The 20,706-nt window shown below is 52.0% G+C and overlaps 1 protein-coding gene and 1 long non-coding RNA gene across 6 annotated transcripts in view; one reads left to right on the top strand and one right to left on the bottom strand.

The window, feature by feature from the left end:
- The first annotated feature begins 22 nt into the window (after positions 1-22).
- LOC146396230 (uncharacterized) lies at positions 23-16,675 on the top strand. Its single transcript, XR_014829202.1, has 3 exons — positions 23-168; positions 5,291-6,905; positions 13,618-16,675. It is a non-coding gene; the product is annotated as an uncharacterized LOC146396230 (long non-coding RNA).
- The window catches only part of UBE2F (ubiquitin conjugating enzyme E2 F (putative)), a 53,136-nt gene continuing 48,920 nt past the window's right edge, over positions 16,491-20,706 (bottom strand). For all 5 annotated transcript variants that reach the window (XR_014829191.1, XR_014829192.1, XM_003133768.7 and 2 more), the window contains 2 exons: positions 19,097-19,159; positions 16,491-17,233 (listed from right to left, as the gene is read on the bottom strand). Coding sequence is in view for 3 of the 5 variants with exons in the window: in XM_003133768.7 (XP_003133816.2) it covers positions 17,183-17,233; positions 19,097-19,159 (114 nt within the window). In the remaining 2 variants the exon portion in view is untranslated. The remainder of the gene's footprint in view (positions 17,234-19,096; positions 19,160-20,706) is intronic.

The following is a 20,706-nucleotide window of genomic DNA, read 5'->3' as shown; positions in this document are numbered from 1 at the left end:
TGAGCTGCGCACTGCCGGCCAATCCTCGCACCTCAAAGATGCTCTGCGAGGAGGCGGGGCCCGGGCTGCGCGCTATCCTGTGACCGGCTGGGGGCGGGCTCGTGCACGTCACAGGGGCGAGCCCACGGCGGTGGGCGGGGCTTGCCTGGAGCCCGGGCTGTCAACAAGGTAGAGGCCCCAGGGGGCGCTGGGGGGTAGGGGGGCGCGGCCTGGACGGTAGGGATCCGGGTGCTTCAGCCCGCTGGGGCGGGAGCCCGGGTCCTCCGAGGCCGGCAGACCACGTCCAGTGCCACCGCAGTCCCGGGGGACCCGCTGTGAGCTGACCTTCTGCATAAGTGACTTGGGTGGAATTAGGACTCGTTTCCTGAGGGTGGATCTGAGGGTCTGGAGGCGAGGCTGTTACAGAATCCGAGGCGAGACGTGGGAACACTAAGCAGGGAGCGCGAGGCGCGGGAAAGCTGGATCCGGGATAGATTTAGGATGTAAAACAGGCAAGAATGCTGAAAGCGGAGCCTGCGAGAGAGTGAGAAAGGCGGTGACTTGGCGCCTTTGCCTGGGACAGGAACACCCCGGCGGGGAAGGCTCTGCGCGGACCTTTGGACCTGTCGAGTTGTCTGTGAGGCAGTCAAATGGAAAAGTCTAGCATTCGTGTAGTCGGCCAACCTTAACACAAGTCAGTTTTGAAAGCAAGAGGGCAGAGATCCAGATTGCTGAATTCTAATGAAGCCACCGTCTCTTGCCTTTTTGGCAAAATACCAATTTCTAAGTTTAATTGAGCTCTGAGCATGTGGCCAGGCACTGTTCCCAGTGCCTTTCATTTATTCTCTAGTTTGATCTTGATAACACCCCATCCCCTTTATCCCCACTTTACATATGATGAAATTAAGGTACAGAAAAAGTCCACATCTTTCCCAGGTTCACACTGGAAGTAATGGAGCCAGAATATAAATTCAGGAATTCTGTGCCAAGAAGCTGAATTTTAATTGGATGTTTGTGGACTTGCTCAATCTCCTCAACAGGAGTCCAGAAGAAGTTGTCTTTTCCAGCTCTGCAAGTCTCCACATTTCTGGATTTTTTTTTTTAATTTCCTATCATTCTCTACCTTTTTTTTTTTTTTTTTTTTTTTTTTTTTTTTGCTTTTTAGGGCCACACCAATAGCACATGGAGGTTCCCAGCCCAGGGGTCAAATTGGAGCTGCAGCTGCCAGCCCACAACACAGCCACAGCAACACCAGAACCAAGTTTTGTCTGTGACCTCCGCTGCAACTCATGGCATCGCCAGATCCTTAACCCAATGAGCGAGGCTGGGGATCAAACCCATGTCCTCATGGATACTAGTCGGGTTCATCACAACTGAGCCACAGCAGGAACTCCTATTTCCTGTCCTTCTTGCTTACACTCTGAGCTTCTTTTTCAAAGGCAGCAAAGGACACATCAAGATTTAAGAATTAGACAGACAGAAACTCAAGGGCAGTTGAAAGAGGAGAAAAGAAAGGGTGAGAGGAGAGTCTAAGACTGAGTGTGAGCGCAGCTGAGCGGCGATCTGAGGTGTGCGCTGAATGCCACGGTCAGGACGGCTGATGAATTTGGTCGGAGGAGTTTGAGGAGAGCAGCAGGGAGGGGTGAGGAAGGAGCAGGGCTGGGCAGTGGGGAAGGAAGGGGGTCGAGGGGCACGATGAAGGGAGATGGCTTAGAGAGAGAGCATGTGTGCGGGCTGATGGCAGGTAGCAAACGAGGAGGCCGGAGGAAGCGGAGTTCCTGTTGCAGCGCAGCTAAGAATCCGACTGGTACCCATGAGGATGCAGGTTCCATCCCTGGCCTTGCTCAGGGGCTTAAGGATCCAGCGTTGCCATGGGTTGCCCTGTGGTCCGCAGACGTGGCTCGGACCTGGCGTGGCTGTGAAGTCCCAGAGGCAGGGAGCCAGCCTGAGACGGGGGCGAAGGCGGGTGGGGCGTTGAAAGGGAGGGGGCAAGGTGCATCATCTAAACCTAGACGCAAGGCTGTGAGGAAGGGAGCTGGAGGCGCGAGGGCCACTGACGAGGTGACTCATCTCGAGGCCTCCTTGGACCAGTTCCGCTGCGGTCAGAGGGTTTGTGTGTCCAGGTGGATAGAGTGACTGCAGTGGCGGGCTCAGAGAAACCAGATAGCGACGTGGCTGGCGACACCCGCACAGAGGACCAGTGCTGCCCGGCCGAGTGGCCTGGCCTCCTCTCTCCCTGAAAGCAGAGCATGGGGCAACAGGATGGAGTGGCCAGCTGACTCCAAGTGGGCGAGTCAAACATGCGACAGAGGCGCCAACGGGGTGTCTTAACTACGAAATAAGTGCCCAATAAAGACTAAATATTTGAGGAACGCCACCTCCATGGACAAGAGATACGAAATGGAACTCACGCCTAAAGGAAAAAAGCCACAGAGCCATCAGGAAAATCGGCAATAAAGGAATGACGTCCAAGGAGATCAATGGGTATCTTTTTTTTTCCTCCAAGGCAGTCGTAAAAAAAAGGGCCAACAACAAAGAAAAAACCAGATTGGATGGACACTATAATAATTGAAGTTTAAAAATGCCATAGAGTTGCCGGGGACTTGGCTGGAAGAGGTGGGTGAGTGGGCAGAGCACAGCTGATTTTTTAGGGCAGTGAAACCATTTTGAATAATATTCTAATAATGGATCCACATTGTACGTTTGTGAAAACTCCTATGATGTACAACACGGAGAGTGCCAGGGTAACTAGGGACTGTGGGTGCTGATGATGTGGCAGTGTCGGTTCATAATTGCGACAAATGTCACCAATTGTGTGATGTCATAGCAGGGGAGGTGATACGTGCAGGAGGCAGGTTTATATGGCAACTCTCCATTCTGCTCAGTTTTGCCGTGAATCGAAAACTGCTTTAAAAAATAAAGTCTATCAACTGTAACAGAACAAATAAAAATCTTACAAAAAAGATATCATCTGTAAATAGAAATACATTTCTTCCTTTTCAAAAAAAAAAGAAAGTCTGTTTTTAAAAAAGCAATAGATACGAGTCATATAGGCATAAAGCATGGATTCATGAGCTAAATGGCTAAGCGGAGGAATTCTCTCAGATGAGTGCTCAAAAGCATAGAGAGATGAAAAATAGGAACGAAAAGAAACAACCATCTAATGGTGATTCTCAAGTAGGAAAGACTTTTCTCTCCAAGGGACATCTGACAATATCTAGAGACAATTTTAGTTGTCATAACTAGGGGGCAGGTGCTTCTGGGATCGAGGTAGCAGAGGCCTCATAGGATGCCAGACATCCTACAATGCACAAGAAAGCCCAACGTGGGGCCAAACCTGGCCTCCAATGCCAAACATGCTGAGGCTGAGAAACCCTGAGTGGTTCCACACTTCCCCCGGGGGGCAGAGTCCTTCTGCCTGAGGACTTTGCTCAACATTTCTCCCTCCCTCCCTTCCTTTCTTGGCTGCACCATGGCATATGCAAGTTCCTGGGCCAGGGATCGCGTCTGAGCTGCGACCTCTGCTACAGGTGCGGCAGCTCTGGATCCTTAACCTGCTGCACCAAAATTTCTTACAGAGTTTGTCTGCTGGTAGGACTTTGCGGCTTTTGTACATATGACAAAAATCTTTATTTTTACCTTCATCTTTGATATCTTCCGTAGATATAGAATTCTATGGGTTCTTGAGTTTTTCTTTTCTTGGCCATGCCCAGGGCATGTGGAAGGTCCCTGGGCCAGGGATGGAACGTACACCAAAGCAGCAACCTGAGCCACAGTAGTGACAATGCCAGATCCTTAACCATCAATCCTGAGGCACCAGGGAACTCCAGAGTTTTTTCTTTTTTTTTTCTTTTGTCTTTTTAGGGCTGCATCCATGGCATATGGAGGTTCCCAGTCTAGGGGTCTAATCAGAGCTGTAGCCACCAGCCTACACCACAGCCACGGCAATGCCAGATCCAAGCCGTATCTGTGATCTACACCACAGCTCAGGGCAACGCCGGATCCTTAACCCACTGAGCAAGGCCAGGGATCGAACCCGAAACCTCATGGTTCCTGGTCAGATTTGTTTCTGCTGTGCCCCGACAGAAACCCCGAGTTTTTTCTTCTCAATGAATATTTTTCTCCACAGTTTTCTTGCTTGCATTATTTCCAATAAGAAATCTGCTATAATCCTTTCCTTTGTTCCTTTATATATTATGTCTTTCATTCTTTATTTTAATATTTTTGCTCTTACCACTGATTTTAAGCAAGGTAGAGTGCGACTTGGTGTAATTTTCTTCGTGTTCTTTTGCTTTGAAGTTGTTGACCTTTTATCTGTTTGTAGTATTTATCAGTTTGGAAAACTTTCAGCGATTATATCTTCAAACAATTTTCTCTCTCCCCTGCTCCTATGGGAACTCTAATCACAAGTTTATGAGGCTACATGAACTTAGCCCACAGCTCATTAAAGTTCTGAAGGTTTTTGCCCCTCAGTTCCCAGTCCCCCTGCACCGTTTTTCTTCTTTCCTTCCTTCTTTTGTCTTTTTAGGGCCATACCCACGGCATATGGAGGTTCCCAGGTTAGGGTGGAATTGGAGCTACAGCTGCTGGCCTACATCACAGCCACAGCAACGCCAAATCTGAGCCTCGTCTGCGACCTATACCACAGCTCCTGGCAATGCCAGATCCCCAACCCACTGAGCGAAGCCAGGGATAGAACCCAAATTCTCATGGATACTAATCAGATTCGTTTCTGCTGTGCCACAATGGGAACTCCTCATGTGTAAGTTTTCACATGGAGATATGTTTTCAGTTTTCTTGGTTATGTAACTGGGACTGTAATTGCTGGGTAATAGGGTCACTTTATGTTTAATCTGAAGAACTTCCAAAATGTTTTCAAAAGCAGCTGCACCATTTGCCATTCTCACAAGCAAGTATGAGCATCCCAATTTTGCAACCTTCTCAGCAACACTTGATGTCTGTCTTTTTTGTTGTTGTTGTTGTCTTCCCTCGGCATATGGAGGTTCCCAGGCTAGGGGTCAAATTGGAGCTGTAGCCGCCGGCCTACGCCACAGCCACAGCAACTTGGGATCCAAGCCACGCCTGTGGCCTTCACCTTAGCTCACGGAAACGCCGGATCCCTAACCCACTGACCAAGGTCAGGGATCGAACTCACAATCTCATGGCTCCTAGTCGGATTTGTTAACCACTGAGCTATGAGGGGAACTCCTGTTTTTGTTTGTTTGTTTTTAATTTTAGCTATCTTGGTGGGTGTGGTCTTGATTCTCATTTCCCTAATGACAAATTGTGATTTTTTTTTTTTCTTTTTTAGCCTGCTGGTGACATATGGAGCCCCCAGGCCAGGGATGAGATGTGAGCCCAGCAGGCTCGACCTAAGCTGCAGCTGTAGCAATGCTGGATCCTTAACCAACTGTGCTGGGCTGGGAATTGAACCTGCATCCCAGTGCTCCCAAGATGCCACCAATCCCATTGTACCACAGCGGGAACTGCTATGATATTGTGACTTACAACGACAACAACTACGTGTTTGATCTGTGTCCGTGTTCCTGGCACAGAGCTCCTAAAACCCTTGGAATTCCTACACAAGAGGGAGAAAGCTGAAAGGAGCATCGCATTCCTAACAAGCCCTTTCCGCAGTGCTCAAGCTCGTCCTTAAGGATGGGGGCTGGTTGTCAGGGGAACCAACCAAAGGATTAGAGGATTGGACCATTCAGGCCCCGCCCAAAGTCTGAGGAGGGGACAGGGGCTGTCAATTTAGTTTAACCGTCAGTGGCTAATCACTTAATCAGTCATGTCTACATAACAAAGCCTCCATAAAAGCCTTGGTTCTAGAGATTCCATCCAGGTTGGTGACTAGTGGAGGAGCTGGGGGAGGGGTGCCCCCCTCCCTCTCCCCTCGCCTTGTGCATCTCTTCCATCTGACTGTTCCCGAGTTGTGTCATTTCCTAACAAGGCTGTAACCTAGTGGGAAAACTCTTTCTGAGTTTCTGGGAGCTGTTCTAGCAAATTACTGAACACTAGGGGGTCAAGGGAATGCCTCATATATAGCTGTTCAGTCAGAAGTACCAGAGGCTTGGATCAGAAGTGGGAGGAGTCTTGGCATTCCCATCCTGGCTCAGTGGTTAACGAACCCCACTAGCATCCACAAGGATGCGGGTTCGATCCCTGGCCTCGATCAGTGGGTTAAGGATCTAGCGTTGCCAATGAGCTGTGGTGTAGATTGCAGACCCGGCTCAGATCTGGTGTTACTGTGGCTGTGGAGTAGGCCAGCAGCTACAGCTCCGATTCGACCCCTAGCCTGGGAACTTCCATACGCCACGGGTGCAGCCCTAATTAGACAAGACACACACACACAAAAGTGGGAGGAGTCTTGGACTGAGCCCTCACCCTGTTGACAGGTTCCCAGGAGGACGGAGACAGACCGCCCCGCCCCCCAAATGTGGCTGTTGACCTTGGAGACGGGCTGTGGCCACCCTCTCCTGGAGTGCGGAGGCTCAAGTTGGGCAGCAAGAAACAATGGAAACAGCGGAAACCAACTGCCTTCGTAGGCTAACCTCCTACAAGGATGAACTGCCCTCTGTCCTGGGACTCGACCCCTACCTCCACCCCCAACCACCACGAATTCCCGCAATGAACTCCATCTAGCCCCAGACCCTTTATAAGCCCAGCACAGTCAGAGTTGGCACCACAATCAGAGATGGCACCATCTCCAGCTCAGCCCGTGACCCTCGGAGGCCTTCATAAATCTCTTCTGCTTTATGAACGTGGCCGTGCATGTTCTTCCCTCGGCAAACCTAACACCTGTGAGATCCAATGCGAACTGCAGCGGGATGGCGTCAGAACTGAATCGTAGGAAACCCAGCTGGCGTCAGAGAATTGGTCTGTGTGGGAAAAAAACCATACACATCCACTGTCAGAAGTTACTTGTGAGTAGAGAGGACATTTTCCTGTCACAAATGATGTCGAGTATTTTTTTCTTGTGCTTATTGGCCATTTGTGTATTTATTTCGGAGAAGTATTCTTTCCAATCCTCTGTCCATTTTAAAATCCAGATTATCTTTTTTCTTTTCTTTCTTGCCAAACCTATGACATGTGGAAGTTCCCGGGCCAGGGATCGAACCCGCTTGACAGCAGCGATACAAGCTGCTGTGGAGACAACGCCAGATCTTTAAACCTGCTGCACCACAAGGGAACCTCTTTGGGCTATTTTTCATTGTTGAGTTGTAAGACTCCTTGATGCATTCTGGAAACTGGACCTTTATCAGATGTGACTGGAAAATATTTCCTCCCATTCTGTGGGCTTTTTCGCTTTCTTCGTGATGTCCCATTGAGGCTTAAATTTTTTCATTGTGGTCTATTTTTCCTTTGTTGCCTGTATTCTGATACTGAAACTGCTTTCCCTAGATCAGGGCCATGAAGACTTATTTCCATGTTTTCCTTTAAGAGTTTTCTATTTTTAGCTCTTATATTTAGATATTTGATCCATTTGACTTAATCTTTGCACATGGTGTGAGGAAGGAGTCCAAAGGGATTCTTTTGCAAGTGGATATCCAGTTTCCCCTGCAATATTTGTTGAAAAGACCATTCTTTTCCCCATTTAGCTGTCTTAGCACTGATTGCAATCAAGTGACCATAGATGTAGGAGCTTCTGGACTCTCTAGTCTCTTCCTCCCGATTTGTTCTTAATGCCAGTGCCACACTGTCTTGATTACTGTGGCTTTGTAGTAAGTTTTGTAATGTCAACTCTGAGCTCTCCAACTTGTTTTTTTTCAAGATTGTTTTGGTTACTCAGAGTCCTCTGAATTCTCCTAAGAATTTTATGATGAAGTTCCTTTGGTGACACAGTGGTTACGGATCTGGCATTGTCACTGCTATGGCTCAGGTCACAGCTATCATGCAGATTTGATCCCTGGCCCCAGAATCCCCACGTGATTTGGGTGTGGCCCAAAAAGACAAAATAGAAAAGAAATGTAGGATCAGTTTGACAGGGTTTGCACGGAACTGTACATTACTTTGGAGAGTATTGCCGCCTTAACAACAGGGTCTTTTTTTTTTTTTTGCTATTTCTTGGACTGCTCCCACGGCATATGGAGGTTCCCAGGCTAGGGGTTGAATTGGAGCTGTAGCCACCGGCCTACGCCAGAGCCACAGCAACGCGGGATCCGAGCTGCGTCTGCAACCTACACCACAGCTCACGGCAACGACAGATCGTTAACCCACTGAGCAAGGCCAGGGATCGAACCCGCAACCTCATGGTTCCTAGTTGGATTCGTTAACCACTGCGCCACGACGGGAACTCCCACAACAGTGTCTTCTAATCCACAAAAGCAGGCTATCTTTCCACTTAGAGCTTTCACTTCTTCAGTGGCATTTTGTGGTTCTCAGTGTACAAGTCTTGGATTTCTTTTATGAAATTTATTTCTAAGTATTTTATTATCTTTATTCTATTTTAAGTGCAATTTCTTTCTTAATTTCATTCTTGGATTGTTTACTGCAAGTATATATAACGGATTTTTGTATATTGATATTGCCTCTTGCAAGCTGGGAGAAGTGTTTCTCGACCTGGGGCAGTTCCAAACCAGGTTAAATACAGATAGTTATGCAAGTGGGGTCTTCCAATGAATTATCAGATTTGTTAAATAGAGTTGACCCTTGAACAAAATGGGTTTGAACTCTGTGGGTCAATGTATACCTGGATTTTTCACCGAATACACACTACAGTAGTACCCGATGTGTGGTTGGCTGAATCCATGCATGTGGAGCTGCAGACATGGAGGGCTGCATGTGAAGTTACACTCAGATTTTCAAATGTGTGAAGGGGCGGTGCTTGGCACCCCCTCCAAGCCCACATTGTCTGAGGGTCAACTGTAATGACCGACCCTGGAAATGAGGCTTTGAAGGAGCTCCAGCCGTGTTCTGCTTCCTCTTCGAATTCCCAAGTTACTGGTATTTGTTGCAAATGTGGGATGTTCATTTTCCAGGTTACTGTGGAGTTGGAGGGTGGGAACAGGGCTAGCATAAGTGAAAACGCCACAGACCCTGCGCTGAGACTCACCCACTGCGGTAAAAACTCCTTGGACTGCAGCAAGCCTTTGGTTAATTTCCAGAGTTCTGAAAAATTTGACTCTGAGTTTGCCTGTTCTCTTTTTTTTGTTTTTTTGGGGGTTTTTTGCCCCAGTCTGCCATGGTTTGATGTGGGATCTCAGTTCTCAGACCAGGGATTGAACACAGGCCACAGTGGTGAAAATGCTGAATCCTAACACTTGGCTACCAGAGAAATCCTTTGCCGGTTTCCTTTTTACAGGGGATGTGGGGGGAGACCTTTTTTGGCCATGTCTGAGGCATGCGGAAGTTCCCAAACCCGTAACATAGCAGTGACTCAAGCTGCTGCAGTGACAACGCTGGTCCTTAACCCACTGCAGCACAAGGGAACTCCCTTTGACAGTTACCTGGGTGCATTTACGGGGGCTAAAGTTTTCAGAAGTCTCTGCCATCCGGGCAGAGAGCACTCCTATTCGTACTGTTTTCTTTCTTCCTTTCTTAGCGTGTTTCTCTCCTTAGCCGATGCTGCAAGTATTGCCGTAGACATGTGAAGCATTAAGTCACTGACGTCAATATTTTGCCACTTCAAATGAAGTTAGGAAGCCTTATCTGCATTGAGTTCCCTTTACCTCCTCTACTTTCCATATCATTGTCTTGAGTATCAGATGGTACAACTTATTACTTTATCATCATGTATGATTTAAGAAAATTCCTTTTTATCATTTCCTTTCTGTTTGAAAAACTTAGTCTTTACAAGGTCTGCTCGTAAGAAATTCCTTTAGTTTTACTTCCTCTGAGATGCTGATTTCACTTTTAATCCTGAAGGACAGTTTGGCTGGATATAGAATATGTGGCGGACAATTTTCCCCGGTGTTGGAGGAGAACCACATCACTTCCCTTCGGCCTCTGTGGCTTTGAGGAGAAACTCTTGGTCATTTAAACTGGGGTCCCCATAGGTGATGGATGCACTGTTTCTCACGGCCTTCAATTTTTTTTTTTCTCAAAAGTTTGATTTATGATGTGTCTTGGCATGGATTTCTTTGTATGTGTCCTATTTGGAATTCATTCTCCTTCTTGGGAATCTTTCAAGGTTTTGTCTTGCACCAAATCCAGATAGCTTTCCATCTTATTCTCCAAAAACTCTTTCAGCCCCACTCTCTTTCTCCTCCTTTTGGGAGCGAGATGACAGGGATGCTGGGTGTTGTTATTGCCCCGTAAGCGCCCGAGACTTTGTCTAACCCAGGCTTTTACATTTTCTTCTCTGCTGTTCAGGTTGAGTAAATTCGATGCATCTTTCCAGGTTTCCCGACTCTCTCCTTTGGCATTTCCAGTCTACTATTGACGGCATCCACAAAGTTTTAGCATCTTCCACTGCTGAATTTTTTAGTTCTGTAATCCCCTCATCTTTGCTGCAATTTTTATTTCATTTGTGTCAAGACAACTTATAATCAGGTTTTTAAGCCTTTTTAGCACGGATGCTTTAATTCCAACATCTAATTCGTCTCATGATTGATGTCCGTTGTTTTTCCTCACTGAAGTTGCAGTCTTCCTGGCTCTTGGTACTGTCAGTGGTTTCATTTGTGCCCTGACATTTTGTCCATTATGTCAGGACACTGAGTTTCATTTAAAGCTTTTAACAGGTAAAAGGCCACGTGGGTGCAAGAGAGCCTTTGCAGTGCCACTGGGCGGCTTGCTCAGCTGGTGCCGTGGCGCTGATCCTTGTCTCTCACTGGGGAAGGGGCGGGTCAGGTGTGCAGGAGGGAAGAGGCGTGTGGGGGCCTCCCCGTCAGTGCTACCTGGCTGCCCCAGTCTCCAGACGGCGGAGAGCTTCAGCCTGTGGTGGCCAGGGCCTCTGGGAGCTGGGTGCCTGGTGGTGGGGGCAGAGCTCCTTTCGCAGGTGCTCTCTGGCTGTCCCAGAGCCTCTGGTCAGGGGACAGTCATCTCCAGACCTCGGAGACAGAGGCTTTGGGCTTCCAGGCCCGCCTGTTGTGCCAGATTCTGCTGGATATGACTCTTACTTTTTCTGCACTTTTTTACATTTTCTTTTTCACCGGCAAACCATTGGACGTGGTGTCTGCTCACCCGTGTGGCACCAGAGCCCCTCCTCAGCGTGGCTGGAGCTCCTCAGGTGTTCGGCTGTTCCTAAGCTCGTGCTACACTCACTCAGCACTAATTTTCATCACATCCTAAGAACCTATTCAGTTACTGGGGCCAGGCAGCTATGCTAAGGTCCTGACGCTTCTCCAGGTGCTGACTGACGCCAGGCATAGGCAGAAAAGCTCATGCAGATGCAGATGGCACCCAGTGCTTCTGGAAGCCTGGGAGAGATGGGGGCGCCCCAGGGACCATCCACCTGCCTGTAAAACAGGCTTCACGGCAGGCCCCACCTGAACTGAATCCCGAAAGGAGCCCCAGAGGAAAGCTGAGGGTCTGAGAGCGGACCTCACCGCAGGGTAGGGTCCGGGGGGTAGTGGCCAGCATGGTGGCAGCTCGGCGGGAGGAGGCTGCCCGTTTGCTCTGGTCTCAGCGGGTGTGTGGCCCTCCTGCAGGGCCCGTGATGGCCACCGGTCTGGCAAGGCTCACAGCAACCGCACTGGACCCCACCACGCTGCAGGCTCCACTGAGAGCTGTGGTCCCCCCAGTGATGCAGGGCCTGCCTTTTGAGCCTCACTGGAGGCTAAAACCTCTCCAGAACAGCAAGCAAGGCCCTCCCTCCATGGGGCTCCCCGCCCATCCTGGCGAGACAAGGGGCGCGGAAACCAGGGCTAAGGGGCTTGGGACACGTTCTGTAAAAGAGCTACTTGACAAAAAGTGGTTTAAACGACAGAATAATCTTTCCCTGTCAAGCACCACACACTCCCTGGAACGATGAGCTGTGAGAAGGCGAGGAAAACCCACCACCCCAGATACAAGACAGACGAGTGGGTCCCACCAGGCCGTCCTCACGCGGCATCAGAGCCCGGGGAGCAGCCAGGTCGGGACCACTGGCCGAGCAGCCATCCCCTGTCCCCACAGGCATTGGGCCCTGTCCGCCGGGCCCAGGGCTGTCCGTGCAGGGTCTCTCCTCCAGCCCTGGAACTCCTGGCACATGGATTGTTTCCTTCAACGGGCCATACATTTAGAAAGAAAAAAATTCCAGTGAATTCAGCGGGAGGATGGCCTGGTGAATCTGGCCATGAAAATGAATGAGCCCTAAGGCAGATTTAAAACAAGAGAGTATAGGGAGTTCCCATCGTGGGGCAGTGGAAACGAATCCGACTAAGAACCATGAGGATGTGGGTTTGATCCCTGGCCTCCCTCAGTGGGTTAAGGATCCGGCGTTGCCGTGAGCTATGGTGCAGGTTGCAGACATGGCTCAGATCCGCGTTGCTGTGGCTGTGGTGTAGACTGGTGGCTATAGCTCTGGTTCGACTTCTAGCTGGGGAACCTCCATATGCTGTGGGTGCGGCCTTCAAAAAATGAAAAATGAAAAATAAATACAATAAAAACTAAAAAAGAGATAATTCAGTTCTTCATACAGCTCAACGTGAATAAAAAGACATTCTTAACAAAGCAAGGCCCCAAAGGCCTCCATCGCTGGGTTTCTGAAGAACCTTGTTCAAACTACAATTCTTTCAATAAATCAACCGGCGCAGCCCATGCAGCCCCAGGACAGGAATGGGAACTTCTGTGCGTGACAGGGCCTCCTCGGAATTTGCCCTCCAAGCTGCTGGATTTGGTTCAGGCAGGGCTACAGGAGGGAGGAGAGGGGCATGACAGGTTTTCTCATTTCAAGTTCTTCTTCAGCCAAGGACAAGCCAAATATCTTACTAAGATGATACATTAGCATTTTACTAGACACACTTTATGAAGAATAACGAACTTGTAAGCAAACCTGACTTTCCAAGATTAAACACTTTTAAGAGGACGAAAGTGAAAACGACTCTGGACCAGGCTGCACCTGCTGGGGAAGGGTCTCCTTAAGGACCGCAGTTGGAAGCTAACGTCTTGTTGGACTTTTTATACGAAAAAATTCTGCCTGACTTGATAATCACCTCAGCAGAACATCTGATGTTAACAGGAATTTAGTCTTTCCACAGCAATTCATTCGTTCTCTTTCTTTCTTTGGCCTTTTTTTTCTAGGGCTGCACCCGTGGCCTACGGAGGTTCCCAGGCCAGGGCTCGAATCGGAGCTGTAGCCGCCGGCCTACGCCAGAGCCACAGCAACGCGGGATCCGAGCCGCGTCTGCAACCTACACCACAGCTCACGGCAACGCCGGATCCTTAACCCACTGAGCAAGGGCAGGGACCGAACCCGCAACCTCATGGTTCCTAGTCGGATTCGTTAACCACTGCGCCATGATGGGAACTCCCCACAGCAGTTCTTTAAAGGAGGGGTGACTCGCAGACATGGAGAAGAGACTTGCAACTGCCAGGCCAGGGCGGGGAGTTTGGGGTGAGTAGATGCACGTTATTCCATTTAGAATGGACAAGCAATGAGCTCCTACTGTACAGCACAGGGAACCAGACCCAGCCTCTTGGGGGTAGAACCTGATAGAAGATAACGTAAGAAAGGGAATATATTTTTACTTTTTTTTTTTTTTTTTTGCTTTTTAGGACTGCACCGGTGGCACATGTAGGCTAGGGGTCAGAGCTACAGTTACCGGCCTACACCTCAGCTCACGGCAACGCTGGATCCTTAACCCACTGAGCGAGGCCAGGGATTAAACCTGCAACCTCATGGTTCCTAGGGGGATTCGTTTCCGCTGAGCCAAGATGGAAACTCCAGGGAATATATTTAAACAAAAACAAAAACAAAAAAAGGAAGAGGAAGAAGGAAGGGCGGGAGTAACAGCAACCCAGCAGCGTGGGGTTTGTCCTCTGAAGACACAGAACTCGAGGTAATCACCACTGCCCAGGAGTCTGCCGAGACCTTCTTTGCTAAGCTCTGGAGCCCAGCAGGACTGTCCACTGTTTTTGCTGCCCCAAGAAAAAGATCTGTTGGCTCTGCCACCAGATGTCCTGAGACTGGGCCTGGGACTCTGCTGAGACAGGCCTGGCGGCAGCCAAGTCACAAAGAGGAATGCTGTGGCCTCGCACCCGTGAGGCTTTTCTAGACACTTAGTGGCGTGAGTCCTCAGCAATGTGACCGAGGCAGAGGAAGAGATGCAGACACTTTGGAACCTTTCAACGGGCAAATGCTAAGGCACGTGCTCCCTTTAAAGACCACATTCAAAAGGACTACTGCCAACAGTGTGAAGAGTACAGGGTTGTTTCAGGAACTTGTGTTCTGCGTGACTTCTCCTGCAGGTGCACAACCACAGCCCCATGTAGCTCAAGGCTGGTGGCAGTGGTGCAGGCAGGCGCTCGGGTGCTTGGGGCCAGGATGAGCGCACGTTACGGCAGCACATCCTCAGAAGTGAACTGTAACCCAAGATGCTGCTCCCTGGGGCCGGAGTCCTGCAACCACCCAGACGCAGTGGCTGAACAGCACACACAGGAGCTGAGAGGACCAGGGCTGCAGGGACGAGGCGAGCACGGCGGGAGGTCAGTCCTCAAGACCTGAGGGCCACCGGCCCTGGCCCCTCAGACAGACTGCGAAGCAGGCGGCTTGAGGAGGCTGTTCGAGGGAAGCTCGGAGGGGAGATGCGGGCTTTCCCTTCCACGGGGGTTTGAACACCTTGCGGCTGACCCACCAAGTTCTAAGCAGTGGAGTCACAGGGACCCAGCTGAACATCGGGGCTGTCTGGGAGCTTCGCGTCCCCAGGGCCTGCCCCACCCCACCTGGCTCCAGGGCTGGCTCCCCCACAGATGAGAAGTCATCAACCATCACTGGGTTGGTGGGGCACACGGACCGCAGCCAGAAATGTCACTTCAGCCTAAGAGTGGCTGAGAGACCCCAGGAAACCCCATGTCCTGGGAGTCAGGGCCCCACTGCCCAAGCACCCAGCCTTGGCTCGTGGAGGTGGGCGAGCAGGCTGTGCTCCTAACAAGACGAGGGGGTGGGGGCAGGCAGCAAATACCTCTGAGGGGCTGCCGCTGAACAGTAAGGGATGATCCAGTCATGGGGAAATGTCATTTTTGAGGAATCCCATGACCCCTGATCAGCAAAGTATTTTTCTATTGTGCGAGGTCAGAATTGGGGCAGTCTTTTTGCTGTTTTTTTTTTTTTCTTCTTTTTTCCCCTTTTGGGACACACCTGTGGCATATGCAAGTTCCTAGGCCAGCGACTGAATCTGAGCCACAGCTGTGACAATGATGGATCTTTTACCCACTGCACCGGGCCAGGGATTGAGCCTGTGCTGCCTGGGAGACAACACCAGATCCTTAACTGGCTGCACCACAGCGGGAACTCCCAGAAGGCAGTCTCTGACGGACACTGCATGTGTCTCTCTCCACCGCCATCTGCACCACCACGGGGGCTGCCGGGACAGCCGTGAGATGTGAGATGACTCGGGCTGGTGCCAGCAGAGAGCAGCGTGCCCCGGTCACAGAGGTACAAGTCAGGTGTGTGGATGGCCAGCTGCTGCTCTCCAGAGCCACCTCTGGGCGGCTGGGGAGTGCCTGTGACCACTGGCAGAGCATCAGTTACACGTATGTACACGGGAGCACCTCTCCCTGGGCCCGGGGGATTCCTGTGCTGACAGGCCCTGAGCCAGAGATGCCACCACGCCCTTAATCCAGCCCCACCCCTGCGCTGTGCACGAGACTGGGTGCCCATGAGGCAGGGTCACCCTCCAGCCTAATGGGCACAATTCCCAATGGCAGATGGGAAGCATGGACTAAATTCCCCCTGCTGATCTCACAGAGATTAGGTTAAAAATTAACACCAACAGAGAGACCAGGAAACTGGCAGACGGGGAGTCCAGCAGCGGCTGTGGGTTACACTGCTATGTTGGGATGTGCGCAGATGCTTCCCGGCCGCGGCCTGATGCTGGACGACCCCCTCGCCTCCCGGTGGTGCTCTTGCTCTGACGCGCCGACCTGGCCAGGGTGCCTACTGCTGATCCCTGGGGACAGAGCCCGGAACCAGAGCACACTCCCAAGGTCATGGTATGGCCTCAAGGCATCAGACACCATCTGGGCTGGTTCCTTAGGTGTCCTTCCTGAGCCCAGGAATGGCACACAACCACCCAGGACCCCAGCCCCCGCCCCCCGCCGGGCGGGGCTCCAGCCACTCTCCTCTGGGCGGCCCATGAGAAAGGGCTCCTTGCCTTTTGTTTTCCCCGAATCATCCAGACCCACCTTCGAAGGGTCCCAACACTCCTTTGCCCCATCTGACCTGAAAACAAGACCTGATTTTGCTTTTTGGCCACGCCCACAGCATGTGCAAGCTCCCTGGCCAAGGATCAAACCTGAAGCACAGCAGCAACCCGAGCTGCTGCAGTGACAACACCAGGTCCTTAACCTGCTGTGCCACAAGGGAACTCCAAGAGCTGATGTTTAGAAGCTAAATTCTGGTTGCATTTGGATAGAATGAATACTGTGTCTTTCATGGTTTCTTTGTATTTCTCTTCAATAGTTGCTTGACTCAACATCTTTCTGTCTGCTCTATACAATGAAAATACAAACTAAATGAGAATAGAAAAAAATAATTAAAGCATTAAATTGTACAAATTACAAATCTGTTCCAAAATATACTTACATTAAATAAAATACGCCTTTGGGTAAGAGATCTACAGTGAATGACTATGCCTTCGGGGGAGCCTCCCGCCATCCAGGCGGGGCCCCCACGCGTGGAAGGCGCCAGGAGAATCTGCATCCAATCACAGTTTGTAGCGGGCTTCTGGTCGCCGGCCGGCGAGTTACGCTGAGCACGTCATGAGCGTCACCTGTGCAGGGAACGACTTTGGGGACAGGGGGAGAAGCGAGCTCTAGCCTCAATTCTGAGTTCATCACAACTTGGAGAATCTCATCCACAGCCTATACAGTACAGTTTCAAAAAAGCAAACATGGTAAGGTAAGCAGACACCTCTTTAGAACCCCAAACACGTTTCCTTGCTGTATGCACGGGAGCTCCCATCTACCACGGGCGCTCGTGGAGAGGTGCTGCCTCAGGACACGTGGTCCAGGCCTCGGCGAGCCGGGGGGAGGGCGGGGAGCGCGGAGGGGAGGAGGCTCGCCATGCGCGTGGGCGGGAGGCGCCCTTCCGACGTGTCCCGCCCGCCGGGGGCCCCGCCTATCATCTGGCGAAGCGCTTGATGTAGTCCTCCACCTTGCTGCGGAAGTCCTCCTGCGGGAGAAGGGAGAGGACTGAGTGAGGGAGTGGGAGTGGGAGTGGGAGTGTGTGTGTGTGTATGCGGGGCGCAGGGTGGGTCAGGTGGGCGAGCTCTCGCGAGTGAGGGGAGGGCCCGGCCCCCGGCCCCCACCCCCCACCCCCGGGGGCCCAGGCGCCAGGATCGTCAGACCCCTGGAGCCCAGCGCCGTCCCCGGCGCCCTGGGCGTCCGGGACACACACACACACACACACACACACACACGCGCGCGCGTGCCCGCGCAGGACCTAACAGGTGGGCTCTCAGCCCTCTTCCTCCTACCCCGCAGCTGCCTGTGGGCTCCCCCAGAGCTCGTGGCGGGCGCGGACGCCCCCAGGGGGGGGCCTCATGGCTGCTGCCACTGCTGCGGCTCGGGCCACTCCTCCCTGACACCCCCTGGGCTCACAGCGGGCGTCTCCGCACACCTCCCCAAGAGGCCCTCCCTGAGAACCGCCACAGACAGAAGGCCCGGGACTGGTGGGCGGAGGCGCGGGCTGCCCGCAATGGCAAGACTCCTGGCGCATTCGAAGAGCAGGAAGCCACGTCCAGGAGAAATACACTGAGGAGCAACGTGTGCCACGGGTCTGCACCCGGGGCCTCTGGGAGGTGATCCTTCCCTGTGACAAAGTTTCATGCTCAAGGGCTGCTAACGGCCACGGTGCTGAGTGGGGACGTCCTTGTCAGCGACAATGACAGGTGGAGTTGCAACACCAACAGTCTCGGGAGAAGGCCGGGGGGCCCAGGAGCACGCCTGCAAGGGCTTGTCAGCTCAGCGCAGCGGACAAACCCACAGCTCTGCAGGGCCACCCAGCCCGGCCGCCCCGGCGGAGCTGTTGGCTGGCAGCTCAAGGCGGCCGGGCAGCCAAGGCCGAAGCCCTCTGCTGCCTGCCAGCCACCTCTGCCCAGAGGCCTCCACGGACCCTGGTGCCAGCGCCTGACCCACTGCCCAGGACACGTGCTGGGGGCTCTGCTAAGGCGGTGCCCTGCTCCTCTGTCCAGGGTTGTGGGGAACATCGCACACCGCACACTCTGACACGCAGCAGAAGCAGCTTCGTGCTCTCAGCAACAAGCACACTATTTGTAACTAGGTTCGGAGCAACATCAGCGGGTCCTGCAGTGTCGGGGTGACTCCGGGGCAGCAAGGACTGGACGTGAGACTCTCTGACCGAAGGAAGTGGCCCCGCAGTCAGGGGCTGGGGCCTGACCGGCTTCTCAGCACCCTGCACAGCCTCACCCCAGCCCCACGTGGCCGCCTCCAGACTCCTGCTGCAGGCCCTGTCTATACCCTGTCCACAATCTGGGTAAGATGTGTGCGCTAAGCACATGATGGCGTTTTTGTTTGCGGATGGAAAATCCCTGGGAAAGGGCTGCGGGCCCACCACCAGAACGGTGGGCAAGGGACGGCAGAGCCACATCGCGACGGCCACTCGGCAGCTCCTGAAGTCAGTGAGTGGTGGTTATGCACTGACGTGGAGGAACAGGGTCAAAACGAATCAGCCGCCACCCGGGGCTGAAGCTGAGCCATAAACACGACCCTGAACCTCGAGGGCTGGCGCGCGTGCCTGGGCTCTCAGAGGCGGGAGGGCACGGTGGCCGTCCCACACCGTCACGAGGACAGCCAAGTGGCCTGCTTTAAATCACTCAGGCTGAACTCGACCAGGAAATCACCCCAGTAAGAGCGCTTTCACCTGACCTCGGGTCAGACACTTTCCTGAGACCACTCACACTTACTATTACATCCTCTATGAGCCGCTTTCAATCGCGGCCCTCGATTCGGCCTTCCTCCACTTCAGGAGGAAGGCGCTTCCCACCAAACACACCGGCCCAGCCCACCCGCTTACCTTGTCCCGCAAGTGATGCTCTGCAGCCTCGATGTTCAGTGGGTCATCAAAATTCAGAAGATCCTTAAAGAGAGAAACTCAACATAAACAGAGGAAAGACTCTTCTTCTGCTCTCACAATCAGCAAGCGGCAGAACCACCTAGAGAGAAAATTCCTAAGAACTAAAGCTCTTTGACGGAGAAGGACTGAACTATGTGGTATCTCATCTTTTCTCCCCTTTTCTGGCCGGACCCGAGGCACACGGAAGTTCCCCGCAGGGACTGAATGTGAGCAGAGCTTCGATCTGCGCCACCGCAGCGGCAATGCTGGCGCCGTAAGCCACTGTGCCGGGCCCGGGATCAAACCATCAAACTGGTGTCTCCACAGAGACAAGCCGGGTCATGAACCCCCTGTGCCACAGCGGGAACTTCTGGGGGTACCTTCTTCAAATGGGGACAGTCCACTGAAAGAGGCAGGGAGGTGTTTGCACCTGAGTCTCCAACGTCTGGTGAGGAAAGAGCAACCACACTAATTTCTGACGCTGGCTTTAAGAGCCAGGGAACGGCCAGCCACTCACATGAGCATCTCTAAAGCAAATCCTAGTGCTTCCTTAAAACTTCATTTTCTGGAATACTACTCAGCCATAAAAAAGAACGACATAATGCCATCTGCAGCAACATGGATGGAACTAGAGACTCTCACACTGAGCGAAGTAAGTCAGAAAGACAAAGACAAATACCAGAGGATGTCACTTATAACTGGAATCTAATATAAGGCACAAATGAACCTTTCCACAGAAAAGAAAATCATGGACTTAAAGAACAGACTTGTGGCTGCCCTGGGGAAGAGGGAGGGAGTGGGAGGGATGGGGAGTTTGGGGTTAATGGATGCAAATTATTGCTCTTGGACTGGATGTACAATGAGATCCTGCTGTGTAGCATGGAGAACTATGTCTAGATACTTACATCGCAACAGAACAATGGGAGGAAAAGGAATGTATACATGTATGTGTAACTTGGTCCCCATGCTGGACAGCGGGAAAAATAAAACAAAACCCAAAAAACCCCGTCATTTCCCCCTTCACTTCTGATTCACAGCTCTGCCTTCCTAAGCCGGTGGCTCTACTCTGAGCCGGCTGTCCCTCCATCTTTACCTCCCCTCCAGCAGCAGCGCACTCACAGCCGGGAGGACGCGCCCTGGGCCCTGACCCAAGGCCAGTGTCCCAGCCTCAGGGGACACCAGCCCCTGCCTGCCTTAGAGAAGCCCTGCAACGCGCCCAGCCCCGAAGCCCCAAGAACAGGGATGATCTCAGACCCGAGGCCAGGTCTCACCCTTATGCTACTAGTCCTAGTCTTCTCCGAGGCCAGGGGAGAAAGACACCTGCGACGACGAGTCCTGCTCTCTGACGCCATCAAGGACTCTGTGTGTCTCCTCAGGAGAAACGCTTACTATGGGGACTGTTATCCTGACTGGGAAATAAATACGCGTGTAGCAGGTACGTCACAGACACAGCAAGGAAAAACTGTAGTCTCCATGATCATTTACAATCGAAAAAACAGACTCCAAGTCCTAAAATACAAAACACATCAGAAGCGAATCCTGCTGTGTACGGAGGCTACACCAGACACGCA

This window comes from Sus scrofa, chromosome 15, assembly GCF_054392235.1.
Source record: "Sus scrofa isolate SSC_HxYL_T2T_F1_AM1 chromosome 15, Sscrofa_HxYL_maternal_Yorkshire_Landrace_v2.0, whole genome shotgun sequence".
Taxonomy (NCBI): Eukaryota; Metazoa; Chordata; class Mammalia; order Artiodactyla; family Suidae; genus Sus; species Sus scrofa.
Note: the sequence above shows the minus strand (reverse complement) of the source record. Positions and strands in the feature narration are given on the sequence as shown.